The 22,179-nt window shown below is 45.7% G+C and overlaps 1 protein-coding gene and 1 pseudogene across 3 annotated transcripts in view; one reads left to right on the top strand and one right to left on the bottom strand.

The window, feature by feature from the left end:
- CHAF1A (chromatin assembly factor 1 subunit A) overlaps window positions 1-22,179 on the bottom strand; it is a 36,161-nt gene that overhangs the window by 8,750 nt on the left and 5,232 nt on the right. For 2 of the 3 annotated variants that reach the window (XM_053579633.1, XM_053579621.1), the window contains exons 3-10: window positions 20,498-21,336; window positions 11,683-11,739; window positions 6,141-6,370; window positions 4,650-4,710; window positions 4,186-4,254; window positions 2,296-2,522; window positions 1,603-1,771; window positions 1,363-1,443 (exon numbers count right to left, since the gene is read on the bottom strand). In XM_053579633.1, coding sequence (XP_053435608.1) covers window positions 1,363-1,443; window positions 1,603-1,771; window positions 2,296-2,522; window positions 4,186-4,254; window positions 4,650-4,710; window positions 6,141-6,370; window positions 11,683-11,739; window positions 20,498-21,336 — 1,733 coding nt within the window. The remainder of the gene's footprint in view (window positions 1-1,362; window positions 1,444-1,602; window positions 1,772-2,295; window positions 2,523-4,185; window positions 4,255-4,649; window positions 4,711-6,140; window positions 6,371-11,682; window positions 11,740-20,497; window positions 21,337-22,179) is intronic. The other variant, XM_053579626.1, reaches the window with a different exon arrangement.
- Window positions 9,446-10,497, top strand: LOC128577409 (heterogeneous nuclear ribonucleoprotein A3-like; annotated as a pseudogene).

Here is a 22,179-nt window from a genome sequence, read left to right on the forward strand (position 1 = left end):
GTGGCTCATTCCTATAATCTCAGCACTTTCACCGGAGGATCACTGGAGGCCAAAAGTTTAAGACCAGTGAGATTCCATTTTTTTTTTTTTAAATTACCAGGTGTGGTGGTAGCTTCTGAAGTCCCAGCTACTCAGGAGGTCAAGGAGGGAGAATCACATGAACCCTAGGGGTTCAAGACTAGCCTGGGCAACACAGCAAGAGACCCTATCCCTACCAAAAAACAAAACAAAACAAAACAATTTTTTTTTTTTTTTTTGAGACATTCTCACTGTGTTACCCTGGGTAGAGTGCCGTGGCAGCATAGCTCACAGCAACCTCAAACTCCTGGGCTCAAGCGATCTTCTTGCCTCAGCCTCCCAACTAGCTAGGACTACAGATGCCTGCCACAATGCCCAGCTAATTTTTCTATTTTTAGTAGAGATGAGGTCTCGCTTTTGCTTGGACTGGTCTGAACTCCTGAGCTCAAGCAATCCACCTGCCTCAGCCTCCCAGAGTTCTAGGATTATAGACTTAAGCCACTGTGTGCCCTTTTTTCTGTTCTTTTGAGATGAGTCTCACTCTGTCACCCTGGGTAGAATGCCATGGTATCATAGCTTATAGCACCCTCAAATTCCTGGGCTCAAGTAATCTTCCTGCCTCAGCCTCCAGAGTAGCTGAGACTACAGACACTTGAAACAACGCCCGGCTAATTTTTCTGTTTTTCCAATGTTTGACACTTAGATGAGCTCAGGCTAGTCTTGAACTCCTGAGCTCAAAGGAGCCTCCTACCTGGGCCCCCCAAAGGGCTAGGATTATAGGAATGAGCCACTATGCCTAGCTTCTACAAAAAAAATTTAAAAATTAGCTGAGTATGGTGGTGCACACTTGTAGTCCCAGCTACTTGGGAAGCTAAGGCAGGAAGATCACTTGAGTCCAGGAGTTCAAGGCTGCAGTGAGCTATGAGCATACCACTGTACTCCAGCCTGGAAGACAAATGAGATGCTGTCTCCAAAAAAAGGGGGAAATCTGTCAACATTTGCCATGTCAAGGGCAATTCCTACACATACTATGAGGGTCAGCACAAACCCCATTAGGTCACAGCAGGCTAGAGGAGAAAGACATCAGGCTGGAGGTGAGGGAGAAGAGGGTGTTATGGGCCATGGTGAACAGGGTGCAGATGAAGCTAAGCACCAACCCACAGCTGCCAGGCACATGAGTGCCCCAAATGAGGCTTCCCAAGAGAAGATGGAAATCCAAATGTGAAATGTGGGTTTGAATTTTTAGGCCATGCTGCAGGTCAGACACCAGGCACATGTGAGACTCAGTCTGGGGCCACCACAGCCTTTGGCTAGAAGGTGACACTGCTGCAGGCCTGTCATTACCCCTTCACTGTGGGATAGGGATTCTCCAGGCTCTTCCTCCTCCCACTCCTCATCGCTGTCCACCTCATAGTCCAGGAGCTTCTGAGAAAAGAAACAGGAGGCATCACGATCACCTTCAGGGTAGGAAGAAGAGGGCAAAGTACAGAAGCTAGTACACTTATAGGGTTCAAGTGAGCAGTTCCAACAAGGCAGTACAGGAGGGACAGGAGAGGTACACAGCCACACCTGTGATCTGCTTACCCTGTCTTGGGCCCAGGGGTCCCGCGGACCGATGACTGTTGTTTGCTTATTCCATGTCCCCCAGTACGCTGGTCGGTGATTCTCACAGAACTGCAATAGCTTCATCCTGCCAAACTTCTTGTGTTCTGGAACACCATCAACCTTCCCGCTTTCCACAATCACAACATCACTGGGAAGTAAAAACACTGCACTCAGGAATGTGCCTCTTTTGAAACTCACTCATATGCCACCTGGGGTCTCCCTGGTAAAGTTAGCCATAACAATTCTGAAAAGATGGGCAACTGTTAGGCAGCAGCATCACTGTTACCAAAGGAAGGTCAGGAGCAAATTCAGGGGCTAGATACAGGAGGGTATAGCATAGGGGGAAAACGAGGAGGAGGGGTGTCAAGTTGCTGCCCCATAGCATTTCTAAAAGGGGGGTGTGTGGAATACACAGATCAGAAAGAAGAGGGCAGGGGGATGCCCTTTAATGAGAGATCAGCACAGAAACAAGATCCCTCTTGGGAAGTGTTTCTGGGGCTGATAGGAAGGCTGGGTGGAAAGAAGCCAGAGGCCTGAGGACTGGGAGGGAATGACTGGCCCAAGGGCCATAGTAAGTCAGCAGCAGGATTGAGCCAGAGCCAGCCCTGTCCCAGGTTTCCTGGGGTTCTGTCTACTACCAATGGGCAAAAGACAGTCTCCTTGGGCTCTAACCTGTTAAAGATGTTTCTGTTGAGGTCGGAAACTCTGGTGGGTCCAGACCTGAGGGGCTGCCGGCCTTTCAGTTCTTTCAGAAAGGAGAATTCTCCACTCTGCTGCTGGAGGAGCTGGTCTAGCCGATCACAGAGGTCTTGGTTGAAGGTGGTCCGACACCGAGGAGCAAGAACCATGTGCTCTTTAATTTCAAAGGGAGCAAACTTCCCACAGGAGCCGGCGAGGGTCTAAAATCAAGAAGAGACCCTATAGAATCCCAGAGTGGTGCAGAGGATGAATCTTGGACCCAAGGCAGATAGGCTTTGAGATTCATCCAGGTTAAGTCAAAGGAACAGACTCAGTCCTGAAAAAGTCCTTGTTCCACGCCTCAACTGAGTGGTGAGCTAGGACCAGACACTAACTGGCATCTAGGGAGGGAACAAAGATACTGGAAGAGTGACCAGCTCCTCCAGAGCCAGATTATTAAAATATAAACTAGTTTATGACACAAAGCATGTTTTCAACACAGCAGTAGCCTGGTGTGAACCTGAAGTGTCAGTGTCTAGTATCTGTCTCTGCCCCTTGTCTACCCTGGTATACTTGAGCTCCTTCTTCCTTGACCTTCTTCAGCATTCTTACTACCTAAATCAGTGGATCCCAAAGCTAGCAGCACATGAGGATGGCTGAGGCTGGTAGACCACAATGGTATGGCTACATAGCAGAGCCATTGGAGAGTCTCAGGGATAAAATCCAGGCAGGGATTTTTTTTGTTTTTTGAGACAGAGTCTTACCTGGTCACCCTCAGTAGAAGAGTGCTGTGACATCATAGCTCACAACCTCAAACTTTTAGGGTCAAACAATTTTCTTGCCTCAGCCTCCCAAATAGCTGGGACTACAGGTTACAAAGTAAGACTCTGTCTCAAAAAAAAAAAAAAAAAGAAAAAACAGGCAGGTATGGTGGTTCATGCCTGTAATACTAGCTACTAGCACTCTGGGAGGCTGAGATGGGTAAATTGCATGAGTTCAGAAGTTGGAGGCCAGCCTCAGCAAGTGTGAGACCTCATCTCTACTAAAAGCAGAAAAACAAGCTGGGCGTGGTGGCGCAGGCCTGTAGTCCCAGCTACTCGGGAGTCTGAGGCAAAAGGATTGCTTAAGCCCAGGAGTTTGAGGTTGTTGTGAGCTATGCCACCATGGCACTCTACCCAGGATGACAGAGTGAGACTCTGTCTCAAATCAAAAATGGGCGGGGGGGAGAGGGGGGGAATAATTAGGACAGCGTATTTATTTTGGAGACAAAGTCTCATTCTATTGCCCAAGCCAGAGTGCAGTGGCATCAGCCTAGCTCAAAACAGCTGGTTGTCCCAGAAAATGCACATGTGAAAAACAGTGCCACTCAGGTACCTTCACTGCACCACTGAGGTGGTGTAGAAACTAGGATATCATGGCTTTATGAAATGTCACAACATAGCAATGAAAAGGAATGAAGTGGCTCTGTGGTCATTACACAATGTATATGTACATTAGATTCAGATTATCAGATTGTGCACCTTGTTGAACCACTGTCACTTAAATAAATTTCCCAAGGGTAAGGACCAGGTTATCTTCTGATATACCTGATAGGAAACTATTCACAAAGCAATCTCTGAAAATAGCATTTTTCTTTTTATCAGACATGGCATCTTTTTGCCTTTTTGGGGTAAAGCAAAGAACAAAATACTGAACCTCCAACTATCATAAATAAAAGTGTCTGGGGTCACCAGAGGCTCCTGCTATCTTGATGAAGGGAAAGCTAGCTAGCCAGAAAGCACCTTTTCATTTTTTTTCCCACTGCAGCATCTCACTCATGAATACCCTTTCATTTTTAAAAAGTACAAAAGCACACAAACTAAAGTCAAAGGAAGCAGCACTCACCTTGGGGGCCTGTGGAGTCTTTGGTTTCTGGAAGAACCTCGTGATTTCGGCCTTCTCTGCTTTAATTCGCTGCAATGTAAGAGGAGATGAGGAAGGACAGTGTGTGCTTTAAAATGCTCCAAGGCCTCCACAGTGGAATCCTATGCATCATTAAGTTGAAGGTGTAATTGTGACTTGAGCTCTTAAAACCCATCGACCAGCAATCGATTGCCAGCCAACCTCGAAATGTCAGAGTCGTCCGTGTGGGCAGTAGTGCTGGGAGGCTGAGGCAGGAGGTGTGTGACAGGCCTGCACTGAGAACAAGCCATGAGACCGTGTCTAGACAGACTCCTTTGTCCTTGTGAGAGCCATCTGCTATGCCCAGACCAAGAGAGTGTTAGGTGGCAATTTAGGCAAGAGCCCCACTCAGGACATCCACTTCTCCAACAGGCAGGAATGCAGATATTCTGTGGGAAATACTCTACCTTTTCTTCTTCTCTCAACCGTTTCTCCTCTTCCTTTTTTCTTTTCTCCTCAAGCTTAGCCCTGTGAGAGAGATACGAAATGGGTTTTCAGCTGGCCTCTTGCTTTGGTTCTGGAAGTGAGCACAATGTTCAACTGCTGAGTACATGGTAAGTATTTCTGCATCAGATGAGTGTGAACTCCTTTCTTGTTTACTATAAAGCTGTTACAACACATAATAGATGTACATTTAAAAAGAGGGCGATTACAATAGGTTTTAACAAATGAAAATAGTCGATGAGGGCGGCGCCTGTGGCTCAAGGAGTAGGGCGCCGGTCCCATATGCCGGAGGAGGTGGTGGGTTCAAACCCAGCCCCGGCCAAAAAAAAGAAAATAGTCGATGAAGTGACTAGAATAAAAATAGACTTCAGTGGGCGGTACCTGTGGTTCAGGGGGCAGGACACCGGCCCCATATACTGAGGGTGGCCGGTTCAAACCCAGCCCCAGGAAAACTGCAAACAAAAAATAGCTGGGCGTTGTGGTGGATGCCTGTAGTCCCAGCTACTCAGGAGGTTGAGGTAAGAGTTTCGCCTAAGCCCAGGAGTTGGAGGTTGCTGTGAGCTGTGACGCCATGGCACTCTACCAAGAGCAATAAAGTGAGACTCTGTCTCTTAAAAAAAACAAAAAACAAAAAACACAGGCTTCTGTTAACCAATGCTTAACTGGCACAGACAATTCTTTCATTAGGCTTCGTACCCATAGCTCAGTGGTTAGGGCACCGGCCACATACACCAGGACTGGTGGGTTCGAACCCAGCCCCAGGCCTGCTAAACAAGAATGACAACTACAACTAAAAAACAGCCAGGCATTGTGGTAGGGCACCTGTAATCCCAGCTACTTGGGAGGCTGAGGCAAGAGAATTGCTTAAGCCCAAGAGTTGCAGTTTGCTGTAAGCTGTGACACCATGGCACTCTACCAAGAGTGAGATAGACTCTGTCTCAAAATAAATAAATAAATAAACAAATAAATAGGCTTAGCACCCATAGCACAGTGGTTATGGCACCAGCCACATACACTGAGGCTGGTGGGTTCAAATCTGGCCCGGGCCAGCTAAAACAACGACAACTGCAACAAAAAAATAGCCAGGTGTTGTGGCAGGAACCTGTAGTCACAGCTACTCGGGAAGGCTGAGGCAAGTGAATCACTTAAGCCCAAGAGCTGGAGGTTGCTGTGAGCTCTGACGCCATGGCACTCTATTGAGGGTGACATAGTGAGACTCTATCTCAAAAAAATAATAATAATAAAATAAAAATATAAAATCCCATGAGTTGGTGGAAAGCAGAAGGGTCCCAGGCATAGAGTGGAGCCTAGCCGGAGGTGAGGGTGAGGGTGAGGGAGCAGGACAGACTAGGGTACCGCCTTCTAGCACGTGCCCCACATGTGGCAGGGAAAGGAAGCAAGGGGGAAGCTACTGCACCAGCCCCAGTACCTATCCTGCCATAGGGAGCACTCACTCCAGCGCCTCCTGCCGCTCCTTGCGCCGCTCCTCCTTGAGCCGCAGCTTCTCTGCTTTCTCTTTCTCATCTTTTTCCCTCTTCTCCCGCCTCTCCTTCTCCTTTAGCTCCTTTTCTTCTTCCTTCCTCTTCTTGGCCTCCTCCTTGGCCCGCTTGGCCTCCTCTTTGAGCTTTGCCTTCTCTTCCCTCTTTGCCCGTAGCTTAAGCTGCCTGCCCAGACGCTCCTGATCCTACAAGACAATGCCACAGATGGCCCTCCTGCCAGCTCCCGGGAGGGGTGGGCCTTGAGAATAACCAAGTTCTACTGTCAATGCTAGGAGGAGCCTCCTGTCAACTCTCTTACACAGGAGTGATTTATTTTTTTTTTTGACAGGGTCTTGCTCTGTTGCCCTGTCAACACAGCTCACTGAAACCTCAAACTCTGGAGAGATCCTCCTGCCTCAGCCTCCTGAATAGCTGGGACTACTGGTGCCCAACACCATGCTTGGTTAATTTGCTTTATTAGTATTTTTTGTAGAGACAGGGTCTCACTACAGTCTGGTCTCAAACTCCTGACTTCAATCAATCTTCCCTCCTTGGCCTCCCAAAGTGTTGTGATTACAGGCTGGAAACACCATGCTAGGCGATGAAGAAAATATCTCCTTCAGTCATAAGGAAAATGATAGGAATTAGCCATTTGTCCCAGTACTTTGTGGGCAATTCAGTAGATTTACTGAAACATAATTTTTAAAGGTGGACCAAAGCTTAATGATTTTTTTTAATTAGCAAACAAATTTTTTTTGTAGGCATCCTTTGCTAGGTGTGAAGTATGTTTATTTAACAGAAAGCTATGGTAAAACACGGCTGGGTGCAATAGCTCACACGCCTGTAATCCTAGCACTCCAGGAGGCCAAGGCGGGTAGATAACTTGAGCTCAGGAGTTTGAGACCAGCCTGAGGAAGAATGAGACACCCGTCACTACTAAAAATGGAAAAATTAGCCAGGCGTTGTGGCAGGCACCTATAGTCCCAGCTATTTGGGAGTCTGACACAAGGGGATCAGTTTGAAGCTGCTATGAGCTATGATACCATCACTCTACCCACGGCAACAGAGTGAGACTGTCTCCAAATTAAAAAAGAAAGAAACAAAAACCCATACAGGTTTTGCCTTCCCACTTTTGAAATAAAAACATTTCCCTCCCTACCCCGACTCCCCGAACACACCTGACTACAAGGTTTATTTGATTTCCTTTGAAAGGGAAGGAGGAGGCAGGGACAGGGAACCTGCTGAGTAGGTCTCAGAAAAGTGGGGAATAAATAGAACACAGAACAAATAAAGGCAAGGCAAACAGCCAAAGTAAAAATTTTCTCTTTGAAAACATATCTCAGCATCTGAAAAAAAGGTTTATATAGCTCAAGTGTCATTTCATTACTGAGTGGGTAGGGGTAACAATAGTTTCTTCTGGGGCGGCACCTGTGGCTCAGTGAGTAGGGCGCCGGCCCCATATGCCGAAGGTGGCGGGTTCAAACCCAGCCCCGGCCAAACTGCAACAAAAAAATAGCCGGACTTTGTGGCGGGCGCCTGTAGTCCCAGCTGCTCGGGAGGCTGAGGCAAGAGAATTGCGTAAGCCCAAGAGTTAGAGGTTGCTGTGAGCCGTGTGACGCCACGGCACTCTACCGAGGGCGGTACAGTGAGACTCTGTCTCTACAAAAAAAAAGTTTCTTCTGCATTCTTTGAGGTAGGAACAGTTGATCATATCTGCTTCCAAAGACATTGTAGTCTAAGGAAGTGAATAATTATCGAATCTTAAATTAGTGTTGAACAAGTTCACCTGCCGGGCTTAAAGTCTCTAAGTAAAGGGATAGTCACCTACCAACACAGCACTAGATGATTTTCATAGCAACTGTCAGCAACCTGACAACTTAGTTTTTGGGTTGAATCTAAAACTATATGTCCTTGTCTCCAAGCATTCTAAATCCACCCTGAAAAATCTCTGGTGGCTTTAACAAAAGCTATGGAGGCATGCCCTGGAAGATATTTGAATGTACCTGTCTTGACAAGTAAGTGTCCTATGCATCTGCATGTAACAGGCAAGATAGCTAAAGGTGACTTGTCTGAACAGGAGACTATACACAATGCTGAGGATGGAGAAGACTCCTCTGCTACTGATAAATAAGAGAACAGAAGGTTTCTAGAAACCTTGATCATAGATCAGATCCCATCAACCACACTTGAGTATTTTCTCCCTTGTGTGTACATAACCCTGAAATTCTAATAAAGAATGAGATGGGGGAGGCGCCTGTGGCTCAGTGGGTAGGGCGCTGGCCCCATATACTGAGGGTGGCAGGTTCAAACCTGGCCCCAGCCAAATCGCAACAAAAAAATAGCTGGCTGTTGGGGTGGGCGCCTATAGTCCCAGCTACTCGGGAGGCTGAGGCAAGAGAATCGCCTAATCCCAGGCGTTGGAGGTTGCTGTGAACTGTGTAATGCCACGGCACTCTACCGAGGGTGATGGAGTGAGACTCTGTCTCAAAAAAAAAAAAAGAATGAGACAGGCTCGGTGCTCATAGCTCAGCAGCTAGGGCACCAGCCACATATACCTGGGGCTGGTGAGTTTGAACCCGGCCCGGGCCTGCTAAGCAACAATGACAACTACAACCAAAAAATAGCCAGGCATTGTGGTGGGCGCCTACAGTCCCAGCTCCTCAGGAGGCTGAGGCAAGAGAATCACTTAAACCCAAGAGTTGGAGGTTGCTGTGAGCTGTGACGCCACGGCACTCTACCGAGGATGACATAGTGAGACTCTGACTCAAAAAAAAAGGAATGAGATAGACCATAAGCAGAAAAACCAACCTCAAATCTGACCCACAAAAGGTGAGTGAACTCCAGTTGGAAGAGGCGAGTCTGGTCTCAAAATGGAGGGCCATGATCCAAAGGAACCAGAGCAGTTGAGAAAACTGTTTATTGGTGGTCTGAGCTTTGAAACTACAGATGATAGGGCGGCGCCTGTGGCTCAGTGAGTAGGGCGCCGGCCCCATATGCCAAGGGTGGCGGGTTCAGACCCAGCCCCGGCCAAACTGCAACAGAAAAAAAATAGCCAGGCGTTGTGGCGGGCGCCTGTAGTCCCAGTTGCTCAGGAGACTGAGGCAAGAGAATCGCGTAAGCCCAAGAGTTAGAGGTTGCTGTGAGCCGTGTGACGCCACGGCACTCTACCCGAGGGCGGTACAGTGAGACTCTGTCTCTACAAAAAAAAAAAAGAAAAGAAACTACAGATGATAGTTTGAGAACATTTTGAGAAATGGGGCACACTCACAGATTGTGTGGTAATGAGAAATCCCCAAACAAAATATTCCAGGGGCTTTGGTTTTGTGACTTACTCTTGTGTGGAAAAGGTGGATGCAGCAACGTGTGCTCAACCACACAAGGTTGATGGGCGTGTTGTGGAACCAAAGAGCTGTTTCTAGAGAGGATTCTGTAAAGCCTAGTGCCCATCTCACAGTGAAGAAAATTTTTGTTGGTGGTATTAAAGAAGATACAGAAGAATATAATGAGAGACTATTTTGAAAAGTATGGCAAGATTGAAACCATAGAAGTTATAGAAGACAAGCAGAGTGGAAATAGACGATTTGCTTTTGTAACTTTTTATGATGATGATACTGCTGATAAAATTGTTCAGAAATACCACACTATTAATGGGCATAATTATGAAGTGAAAAAGGCCCTTTCTAAACAAGAGATGCAGTCTGCTGGATCACAAAGAGGTCGTGGAGGTAGATCTGGCAACTTTACGCGTCAGGGAAAAAACTTTGGAGGTGGTGGAGGTAATTTTGGCTGTGGTAGAAACTTTGGTGGAAGAGGAGGATATGGTGGTGGAGGTGGTGGCAGCAGAAGTAGTTATGGAGGAGATGATGGTAGTAGATACAATGGATTTGGAGGTGACAGTGGAAACTATGGCGGTGGTCCTGGTTACAATAGTAGAGGGGGCTATGGTGGTGGTGGACCAGGATATGGAAACCAAGGTGGTGGATATGGTGGTGGAGGAGGATATGATGGTTACAAAGGAGACAATTTTGGAAGTGGTAACTATGGTGGTGATGGGAACTATAATGATTTTGGAAATTATAGTGAACAACAGCAATCAAATTATGGACCCACGAAAGGGGGCAGTTTTGGTGGAAGAAGCTTGGGCAGTCCATATGGTGGTGGTTATGGATCTGATGGTGGAAGTGGTGGATATGGTAGCAGAAGGTTCCAAAAACAACAAAAAAGAGCTACAGTTCTTAGCAGGAGAGAGAGGAGGAGTTGTCAGGAAAGCTGCAGGTTACTTTGAGACAGTCGTCCCAAATGCATTAGAGGAACTGTAAAAATCTGCCACAGAAGGAACAATGATCCATAGTCAGAAAAGTCACTGCAGCTTAAACAGGAAACCCTTCTTGTTCAGGACTGTCATAGCCACAGTTTGCAAAAAGTGCAGCTACTGATTAATGCAATGTAGTGTCAATTAGATGTACATTCCTAAGGTCTTTTATCTGTTGTAGCTTTGTCTTTTTCTTTCATTACATCAGGTATATTGCCCTGTAAATTGTGGTAGTGGTACCAGGAATAAAAAATTAAGGAATTTTTCTTTTTTTTGTAGAGACAGAGTCTCACTTTATGGCCCTCGGTAGAGTGCCGTGGCCTCACACAGCTCACAGCAACCTCCAACTCCTGGGCTTAAGCGATTCTCTTGCCTCAGCCTCCCAAGTAGCTGGGACTACAGGCGCCCGCCACAACGCCCGGCTATTTTTTGGTTGCAGTTTGGCCTGGGCCGGGTTTGAACCCGCCACCCTTGGTATATGGGGCCGGCGCCTTACCGACTGAGCCACAGGCGCCACTCAAAAAAAAAAATTAAGGAGGGCGGCGCCTGTGGCTCAACGGGTAGGGTGCCGGTCCCATATGCTGGAGGCGGCGGGTTCAAGCCCAGCCCCGGCCAAAAATAAAAAAAAAAAAAAAAAAAAAAAAAATTAAGGAATTTTTAACTTTTCAAAAAGGCGAGTGAACTCAAAAGGAGACACCCAGTGAACCCAGCTGGTGTGTAGGGGTCGGAAAGCCTTTAAATAACAAGCTTCCCAGCATTGTTGTGTGAGGAAAAGGTGGTGACACTCCAGATAACAGATTAAGATGCTCAGCCAGGAGCCACCAAACAATATAACCCATCTAGGAAGGGGCCAACTCAGAAGTTGTGGCATTGGTACCAGGATTTAGGGAAAAGAACTAGGTTCCTTGGAAGGCCATTTTAAACTACAATGGAAAGATCAGCCATTAAGGTGGTAGTAATATTGCTACTACTAATAAGAAAAGCTACATGCAAAACCTTTGAGTTTAGTGCAGCTAAAAACAAACAATGCAATGAAGCCCAGTTACCCAGCTAACTGAAAGGAAGCAAGAATCAAAATAACAATCACAAAAAGCAGAGGAAAAAGTAAAAACTGCACTAGAGGAAGCATAAAGGGTTTTGCTTACTATTTAACACACCAAAAAAAACACAGTGAATTAATTTTCCATTTCAGGGAAAATATCTTACTCTTTGCAGTTTGATCTTGTTCTTCTCTGTAGAACCTTCAATGAATCTCTTAGTTATCTGAAAGGAAAGACATTTATCTTTAAATATGGACTGTTTCAATCACTTCAACATGTTCACCTCATTGCATGCTCTATCCTTAAAGAAACTGCAGGACGGAATAAGCAACCCTGCTGTTAAGAACTTCTTTGCAAGGGCGGCGCCTGTGGCTCAGTCGGTAAGGCGCAGGCCCCATATACCGAGGGTGGTGGGTTCAAACCGGCCCCGGCTGAACTGTAACCAAAAAATAGCTGGGCATTGTGGCGGGCACCTGTAGTCCCAGCCACTAGGGAGGCTGAGGCAAAAGAATCGCTTAAGCCCAGGAGTTGGAGGTTGCTGTGAGCTGTGTGATGCCATGGCACTCTACTGAGGGCCATAAAGTGAGACTCTGTCTCTACAAAAAAAAAAAAAAAGAACTTCTTTGCAAAGCAAGAATAAAAACTTTTCCAGGAGGCTCAGCACTCATAGCTCAGTGGTTAGGGTACTGGCCACATACACCGAGGCAGGTAGGTTTGAACCCAGCCTGGGCCTGCTAAACGACAACTGCAACAAAAAATAGCTGGGCGCTGTGGCAGCCGCCTGTAGTCCCAGCTATGATGCCACAGCACTCTACTGAGGGCAACACAGTGAGACTCTGTTTCAAAAATAAACAAACAAAAAACCCTTTCCAGGAGACCAGTTTTTCCAGCAACATAATCAAAATGTCAAAGTGGGGTCACAAACTCAGTGAATGTATACACACGTGCATACCTGGGTCCAGATAACAAGAAAGACTGTGGAGGCAGATAAAAAAATGAACAAAGCCAGCCACAAGGGAAACAGGGCAAGCAATCCCAGAAGTAAGAGCAATGGGCAACTGGCCTTGCCACAAGGAGAAGACAGTGTTTAGTAGGATTTGCAGCAAATGTGAGAGGACCTGCCCGTCCAAAGGGAATGGAGTTCTTATAAGAACACAGGGCCTGGGTTCCAGAACCTTCCAATTTTTTTCAAAGGGAAGCTGATACCAGGAATTTTATGTGATTTTTTTTTCTTCATTGAGGCAGAGTCTCACTTTGTTGCCCTGGCATCATAGCTCCCAATAACCTCAAACCCTTGGGCTCAAGCGATCCCCTTGCCTCAGCTCCCAAATAGCTGGGACTACAGATGCCTGCCACAGCTCTGGCTAGTTTTGCTATATTAGTAGTGATGAGGTCTTGCTCTTCCTCAGGCAGGTCTCGAACTCCTGAGCTCAAGCAATCCACCAACCTTGGCCTCTAGGAGTTTTAGGATCATAGGCGTGAACCACCATGCCTGGCCTATGTGAAATTTTACATATTTAAAGATTATAACTAGGTGGCTCAGCATCAGTAGCTCAAGTGGCTAAGGTGCCAGCCACATACACGAGAGCTGGTGGATTTGAGTCCAGCCCAGGCCTGCCAAACAACAATGACAACTACAACCAAAAAATAGCTGGGAGGCCAACATGGTAGATTTCCCTCAGCTCAGGAGTTCAAGACCAGCCTGAGCCAGAGTGAGACCTCATCCCTACAAAAAAAAAAAAAAAAAATTTATAACTAGGTGAATCTTTGGGATTGTTTCCTGTGGACTTCCAATTTATACCCTCTGCCTAGTAAAATGGTGCTTCTTAGGACTTGGAGAGCGCGATATAAAAGGGCAATTTGCCAGGGATAGAAATCAAGTCCAGAACACCTGTACTCCAGGGCACAATGGTTTCTATCATCTGGTTTCAAACTGAGCATGCGATACAAGGAGTGACCTAGGCACACAGTTTGATTATTCACCATTCAGCTAACTGGTCCCAGGTAGGAATAAAAACAGAAAGTCTGGACTTTGACCTAAGTGATTTCCCACCAGGGCAGGGAGTTCTGACAACCAAACCATTAGAGTGAAGAACAATGGGAAGAGAAAGCCTGGAAAGAAATAACTCTCCAGATTCATTTTAGACTTAAGAGTAACAAGTTGAAAGACTAAAGGCCCACTTTCCTTGCAACAGTCTCATGGGTTGACAAAACCACTGTGTAAAAGTGATTTATCTGGGAAAGCGGAACCCCTGATGAGGACTTCTTACAGAATGAAACTTCAGATTAACTCAGGACAGCTTTCTCATTTGTGCCCCACTGAATTCTCTCCAGACTAAACCCTTCCTTTAGGAGAGGACTGAGCACAGTTTTCAGAAGTTATGTGGCCTAGTGTGGTGGCTCATACGTCTGGTTCCAGCACTTTGGGAGGACAAGATGGGAAAGCATGTCTCCTGTGGACTTCCAATTTATACCCTCTGCCTAATATAAATGTTGGCAGGAGTTCAGTCACTACTGTGATTAAGATAGAGTTCTTTTTCTTCTTTTTTTTTTGTGGTTTTTGGCCAGGGCTGGGTTTGAACCTGCCACCTCCAGCATATGGGATGGGCACCCTACTCCTTGAGCCACAAACGCCACCCTCTTTTTCTTTTTGTAGAGACACAGTCTCACTTTATCGCCCTTAGTAGAGTGCCGTGGCATCACACAGCTCACAGCAACCTCCAGCTCCTGGCCCTAGGCGATTCTCTTGCCTCAGCCTCCCGAGTAGCTGGGACTACAGGCACCTACCACAATGCCCGTCTATTTTTTTGTTGCAGTTTGGCCGGGACCAGGTTTGAACCTACCACCCTACCCACTGAGCCCCAGGCGCCGCTCAGGATACAGTTCTTAATCTTTGCTGAGCTTGTAGCAATGGAACTCCAGTCTAAAGCAATCTTACCAAATGCTTAAGAAAAACCATCTGTCTCTCCAGAATCCACTTTTTTCTGGCAAGTCTGTGGACTTCACCCCCACGTTGAAGGATCTAGCAACAGAATCTGTAAGCTGCAACATATCTCTATATTGCTGTCCTTTGTGTTCAAAGATTATAGCAGGGAATGTGAATGGTGGACTCCTGCATGCAAATATTGGGGGGAAACACATTTATTCAGTCCTGCCCATATTTGAATCTCGGCTACAGAATCTAGTGTCTTTTACAATGCTTCTCCTTCACTGTGAGTCTGAGACTAATAGAGTTGATGTGAGTAGCTGAGACCAGTTTAATAATATACAATGTCCAGAGCAATTATTATTTTAAAATCAGTTATCTCTTCTGCTTTACTAAACATTCAGAAGGACCTTTTGGTCTCACTCTCAAAATTACATGCAACACTACCACGTTTTACCCATCTGGAGCCCAGTCAGACAGCACCCTCATCTGCTAAAAACATGATCCAGAATCCCAAAAGGAAGCTAAAACGCAAAAATCAACCATCTGAAGTAGTTAAGACAGAACTCACCAAGTCTGGGCATTAAAATTCCTGCACTTTTTTTTTCCCAAGAGGAAACTCTCAAAGCTTATTTACTCTGATTCTAAAACTGCGGCCCACAGGCCACATGAGGCGGTGTGATTGTATTTGTTCCCGTTTTGTTTTTTTTTTTTACTTCAAAATAAGATATGTGCAGTGTGCATAGGAATTTGTTTACAGTTATTTTAACTATAGTCCAGCCCTCCAACGGTCTGAGGGACAGTGAACTGGCCCCCTGTTTAAAGTCTGAGGACCCCTGCAAAAGTATCGAACTTCTAAAAGGCACAGATGTAAACCATAAGCAATCAAACCAACCAACCAAGAAATTCAGTGCCTCTAAAAGAAACAAATGTAAACCCAAGAGAAACCCTCTCAAAACTTATTTACTCTGATCTTTATACCTAAGGGCATCTAAATTCTAAGCCCAGAGCAGATAAGCAGCTAAGACAAAAGGGAAAAGATAAAACCCCAAATGGATCCAAGTGTATGGAGTGGAAGTTGGGGAAAATGAAGGCATACTTGCCAAGAGCTGGCAAGAGCTCATTCTACATAACAACAGCCTGAGGCATATTAGGAATGTGAAAGGAAACTCATTACAATCATTTTGTCAGGGCCAAGCATAAAAACAGCAGAAATACCCAGGTCTGTCAATGACTAAACCACAGTGTATCCCCACCACAGGCAATTAGAGATAGATCTTTCCATACCAATATAAAAACTATCCAAGATATCCTTTAGTGACAAAGAAACATTCATGGTTGTCTTATGTAAGGAAACAAAATGATACTGTGTATTTCTGAGGGATTTCTCTCACACTATTGGGAAAAATGTAACAAAATATATAATGATATTATTATATTTTGATGATATAATATTATTATATTTTGATGATGATAATGGCAACCTCCAGGGAGAGCTAAGGGGCCAAAGGTGGTTTCTGTTATTTTTTTTAAACATAAGAGAATTTGATATTCCTATCATTTCAATTACACAGGAAAAAGTCCCAGCAATCTGGGCTCACTTGGCACAGAGGCAAACCAAAGATTCCAAAGGTAATACAACTGCATCAAAATTATCATTAATGAAATAATTCAAAATCAGCCTGAACAAGAGCAAGATCCCGTCTCTAAAAAGAGCTGGGCATTGTGGGGGGCGTCTGTAGTCCCAGCTACTCAGAGGCTGAGGCAAGAAAATCATTTGAACGCAAAGTTTGAGGTTGCTGCGAACTACGACAAAAATGGCACTCAACCCAGTGCGACTGTGGGAGACTGTCTCAAAAAAAAAAACAAAACAAAAAAAAGCTAGTAGGCATCTAATAAATACTCGTTGAGTGAAAAAAAAAAAAAAACAAGGGTGCCGACCCCATCTACCAAGGGTGGCGGGGTTCAAACCCAGCCCTGGTCAAACTGCAACAAAAAAATACCCAGGAGTCGGGCGGCGCCTGTGGCTCAGTGAGTAGGGCGCCGGCCCCATATGCCGAGGGTGGCGGGTTCAAACCCAGCCCCGGCCAAACTGCAACAAAAAATAGCCGGGCGTTGTGGCGGGCGCCTGTAGTCCCCGCTGCTCGGGAGGCTGAGGCAAGAGAATCGCGTAAGCCCAGGAGCTGGAGGTTGCTGTGAGCTGTGTGACGCCACGGCACTCTACCAAGGGCGGTACAGTGAGACTCTGTCTCTACAAAAAAAAAAAAAAAAAAAAAATACCCAGGAGTTGTGGTGGGCGCCTATAGTCCCAGCTATTTGGGAGGCTGAGGGAAGAGAATAGCCTAAGCCCAGGAGTTAGAGGTGCTGTGAGCTGTGATGCCACAGCACTCTACCAAGGGCAATAAAGTGAGACTCTGTCTCTACAAAGAAAAAAAAAGAGAAATAGGGCGGCACCTGTGGCTCAAAGGAGTAGGGCACCGGCCCCATATGCCGGAGGTGGCGGGTTCAAACCCAGCTCCGGCCAAAAACTACAAAAAATAAATAAATAAAATTAATTAATTAATTTAAAAAAAAAATTCTTTAAAAAAAAAAAAAAAAAAAAGAGAAATAATCTCAATCCCCAAGAAAATAGGCTAAATTACAAGTCTAGTTGCCAACCAACTTGAGAAAAGTTTCTTTCCCATATGGTAAAATGCTCCAATAACAAAAAAGGAACTTTTTAGCTATTCAAAAGACCCTAGGAAAGAGTGTTCCTAAATCATTTTTCCTTTTTTTTTTTGAGACAAAGTCTCAAACTGTCACCCTGGGTAGAGTGCTGTGGTGGCGTCACAGCTCACAGCAACCTCCAATTCTTGGGCTTAAGCAATTCTCTTGCCTTAGCCTCCCAAGTAGCTGGGACTACGGGTGCCCGCCACAATGCCTGGCTATTTTTTTTGTTGTTGCAATTGTCATTGTTGTTTTAGTTGGCCCAGGCTGGGTTTGAACCGCCAGCTTTTGTGTATGTGGCCGCTGCCCTACCCACTGAGCTATAGCCGCTGCCCCAAAATCATTTTTCTTTTTTTTTTTTGGCCGGGGCTGGGTTTGAACCCGCCACCTCCGGCATATGGGACCAGCGCCCTACCCCTTGAGCCACAGGCGCCACCCAAAATCATTTTTCAATGTGAGACTCTCCAGATTCCTGGAGTACTTAAACGAACAAACAACAAAACCTGAAGTTCCTTGGGAGGGGACAGAAGAAACTGCATTTTAATAAGCTCCCATTTTCTTTTACTGTAAATAAGAAAACAAAACAAAACAAACAAAATAGAGGACCAGTGAACACCTAGGGATTCTAATCGCAGAGATTGTACTGAACACACTTAAGGATGGACAGACCTCAGTAACAATCACAACATTACACAGGTACATGGAAGAGTCTGCAAACTTCCAAAAAGTTACCACCTACAGGCTAAAAAGAATAGTTGGTGGGGAAGAAAGTAACAGGAGTTGGGAAGTAATGGGAGTTGGGAAGTGGGGAAACTTGGAACAGTAGCAGGGAAAGGTGTTAAAGTACCAACTATGAAGCAATTAAACCAACCAACCAAGAAATTCAGTGCCTCTAAAAGGCACCGATGTAAACCATAAAGAGGGGTGTGGGGCTGGTGGTAGGGCAGGTCTTCCAACTGGAATCTCAGGGGGTCCTATAATCAGAGCACAAAGCAACCTCCTGATAATCATTTCCCTGTGGGACCTTTGGTATCACACATCCAGGGCTCTACCCCCACTCTTGTAACCAATAGGCCCACGGTGGGTGGCAGTGGCAGTTTTCTGCCCTGGGTCTAGGGCAGTCTGAAACCACTGACACTTGTAAATTGTTTGAAATGCTGGGATTAAACAATACTGCCTCAGCTTGGTGCCTGTAGCTCAGTGGTTGGGGCACCAGCCACATGCATTGGGGCTGGTGGGTTTGAACCCGGCCCAGGACTGCTAAACAACAATGACAACAACAAAAAACCAATAGTGGGGTGTTGTGGCAGGTACCTGCAGTCCAGCTACTTGGGAGGCTGAGGCAAGAGAATCACTTAAGCCCAAGAGTTTGAGGTTGCTGTGAATTGTGATGCCACAGCACTGTACCCAGGGTGACAGCTTGAGACTCTAAAAACAAAAAAAAGCAGCTTTGCCTCGGCACCTGTTAGTTCAGTGATTAGGGCATCAGCCATATATACCAGAGCTGGCCCACGCCTGCTAAACAACACCTACAACAAAAAATAGCCAGGCATTGTGGCAGGCACCTGTAGTCCCAGCTACTTGGGAGGCTGAGGCAAGAGAATAGCCTAAGCCCAGGAGTTGGAGGTTGCTGTGAGCTGTGACCCGTGACCCCATGTCCCTCTACTGAGGGCAACATAGTGAGTGAGACTCTGTCTCAAAAAACAACAACAAAAAGACCTAGCATTTGTGTTCAGCAAACCCCATGTAAGGTTTCTTAAATTTTAGTATACTTGGCTCACATGCTCAGTTGTTCTAAAAATGTGTTTGAGTGGTGGATAATGGTCAAATTGTTCTGCAACAATGGCCAACCATGTGACTTCCCAGTTTAGGGACTTAGCTGAAGACGTAAAAACAAACTTAATAGAACTGTGTACTTGTGTTCTGTTCTCCATGCTAAATGGCTGCAACACACCGCATGACAAAGTAATTCCGCAAAGCAGCCTTTAAAAATTCAAACAAGGCCAGGTAAGGTGGCTCATGCCTGTAATCCTAGCACTCTGGGAGGCCGAGGCAGGTGGATAGCTTGAGCTTACAGGTTCAAGACTAGCCTGAGCAAAAATCAAGACCTCATTTCCACTAAAAATAGAAAAGATGAGGCAAGAGAATCACTTGAGCCCAAGAGTTGGAGGTTGCTGTGAGCTATGATGCCACAGCACTCTACCCAGGGTGACAGCTTGAGACTGGGGGGAAAAAAAGGAAATTCAAGTAAGTAAATGTATATAAGATGAAGATGGCTGATGGCAAGAGATTTAAACACTGATATTAGAGGTATGAGTGATGGCTTAAGTAGATGTTTAACATTGCATCCCTGCCTGCCACATTTAGAAACTCAGAAGTAAAGATTTACGCCAGTCTCGATGTTTTGTGAACACAACGAGGAAGTCATTTCTTCCTTTTGCCTATACTTCTCAGGAGGTGAAAGGAAAGATAAAAAATGGAGTCACTTAGAAAAATAAATCATCTCTAATAGACCAAAATTCAGAAAGCAGAATCAGGTTGGTAATTTATGGTCCAATCAAGCAGGTATAACAGAAGTTAAATGATCCACCCCAGGATCTAACCTTATATAAAGAATTAACATGAATGAATAAAAGTGCCATAAAATCAAAAGCATGAAATATTATTGTTAAACACCCTGTGGGATTTATAACTGATTATAACAACTTTGCCCATAACACCTTAAGAAAAGAAACTTAAGGACAGGTAAGAATTGACACATTCATCATTGTACTAATCAGAAGACAGTTCAAAAGTTATCCTTCAGGGATCCTTAAAAATGGTACGAGGTTCCTCATTTGGGCCTACAGGTGCACACCTCACCTAATTTTTTAGTATAGAAAAGTTCATGCTATGGGGTGGCGCCTGGTTCAAGGAGTAGGGCACTGGCCCCATATACCGGGGGTGGCGGGTTCAAGCCTGGCCCTGGCCAAAACTGCAAAAAAAGAAAAAAGAAATAAAAACAAAAGCTCATGCTATGTTACCCAGCTAAGCCTCTAGCTTCTGGCCCCAAGTAATCCTCCCATCTCAGCCTCCAAGAGTTGGGATTATAGGCGTGAGCTACCACACTCAGCCTTTAGGGAGCCATGCTAAGATAGGCAGCCATGCTAACAAGAGCAGACTCTACTGAACTGCTCAAGAGTGACAAAGTGAAACTCTGTCTCAAAAAAAAAAAAAAAAAAAAAAAAAGTCATAACACTTAGTGTCCCCACTGACTTGGCCACTAACCATCTGGATGGCATGGTTGGAACAGAAGGCACTCCAGGATCCCTCAGCACTCACATGTTGGGGTTCTGCAGGAGATACTCACTCTGCGCACAGATGTGGGGGTAGATAAGGGACTGATGTTGCAGTTCTGCTTCCCAGGAGCAGACAGCCCCTCAGGTGAGCTGGTGGGAGAGGGAGAGCTCAGGGATGAATGGCTGAGGACAGAGTCTTCTTCAGGGCCTGATTCTAGCACCTCCCTCTCCAAGGTCATACTCTTGTCTAGAGATGTTATTGGAAGAGTCTTAGCTTGCAGAGGTCTCACAGCCAAGATATCTTGCAAAACCACCACAGGTACCTTGCCTTTGAACAGGATGCCCCTGGCTTCACTCCAGCTGTACCACTCCTTTTCGAGGCACGATCTCAGGCCACTTGTCAGCTCTGGGCAGCTTCGTGGTGAACATTCCAGGGAGTTACCACTCCTCTCTGCACCTCTGCCTTCAAAGACAACACCATTCTCCTCTGTTTTGCAAGGAATGTCTGAAAGGGTCTCTTCAAGAAATGTCGACTTGTGGCTCTGAATGGCCTGCTGATCTGCACCTTCTTCCCTGTCCCCATTTACTGCCTCCCTTGGGGGAGAGGCTTCTGGATTCAGTCTACAGTGGTGGGCAGGACTGTCTGGCTGTTCATCTGAGTCCTCTGTCAGATCGATTATTACTGAGCTCTGGCCAATATTGGTCTTGATGCTATTTTCTACAGAGTTATCTAAGGGACCCTTCCCATTGACAAGTTTTTGTCTTAAGTCTACATCAGAACCCATACGACAGTTGTTTTCCAAGGTGTCTGAATCGGGGACTTTACTCTGCACAGAAGCACTCTCACAGCTTCTCACATCATCAGCTTTCTCCTTTGGGACAAGATTCAGGGGCTTAAACGGCAGACGGGCTGAAATGAAGATAGGAGGTTATCCTTTTAGTTAAGATGTAGAATAAGTGTTCGAAAATTATGAAATTCGTTGGGATTTGGAAGGGTGTATAGAATTTTTTTTATTCATTTATTTTAGACAGTCTCACTTTGTCGCCCTTGTAGAGTGCTGGGGCATCATAGCTCACAGCAATCTCAAACTCCTGGGCTCAAGCGATCCTCTTGCCTCAGTTTTTCTCTTTTAGTAGAAACGGGGTCTCGCTCTTCCTCAGGCTGGTCTTAAACTCCTAAACTTAATCCATCTACCTGCCTTGGCCTCCCAGTGTGCTAGGATTACAGGCATAAGCCACCTGGCCCAGCCAGCGTATAGAATTTTTTTGTTGTTGTTGAGACAGAGTCCCACCCTATGCCCCTGAGCAGAGTGCAGTGGCGTCATAGCTCACTGCAACCTCAGACTCTGGGCTGTGGGCATCCTGCTGCCTCAGCCTCCGGAAGCCACTGGGATTACAGGCACTCACGGCAGCACCTGGATGGGTTTTTCCATTTTTTTTCATGAGTCGGGGTCTCACTCTTGCTCAGGTGAGTCTCGAACTCCTGAGCTCAAGCAATTCTCCCTCCTTAACCTCCCACAGTGCTGGATTACAGATGTGAGCCACTGCGCCTGGCGAGTGTATAGAATTTTAAAGTTTAAAAGGGCTATCTTTTCATTCTGTATTTTTCCAATATTCCATTTTGTTTTATATACCTTAAAAATTTTTGTGACTATTTCTTTTATTTTTATTTATTTATTTTTGAGACAGAGTCTCCCTTGATCACCCTCAGTAGAGTGCTGTGATGTTATAGCTTACAGCAACCTCCAACTCT

Source organism: Nycticebus coucang, chromosome 2, assembly GCF_027406575.1.
Source record: "Nycticebus coucang isolate mNycCou1 chromosome 2, mNycCou1.pri, whole genome shotgun sequence".
NCBI classification, from domain to species: Eukaryota; Metazoa; Chordata; class Mammalia; order Primates; family Lorisidae; genus Nycticebus; species Nycticebus coucang.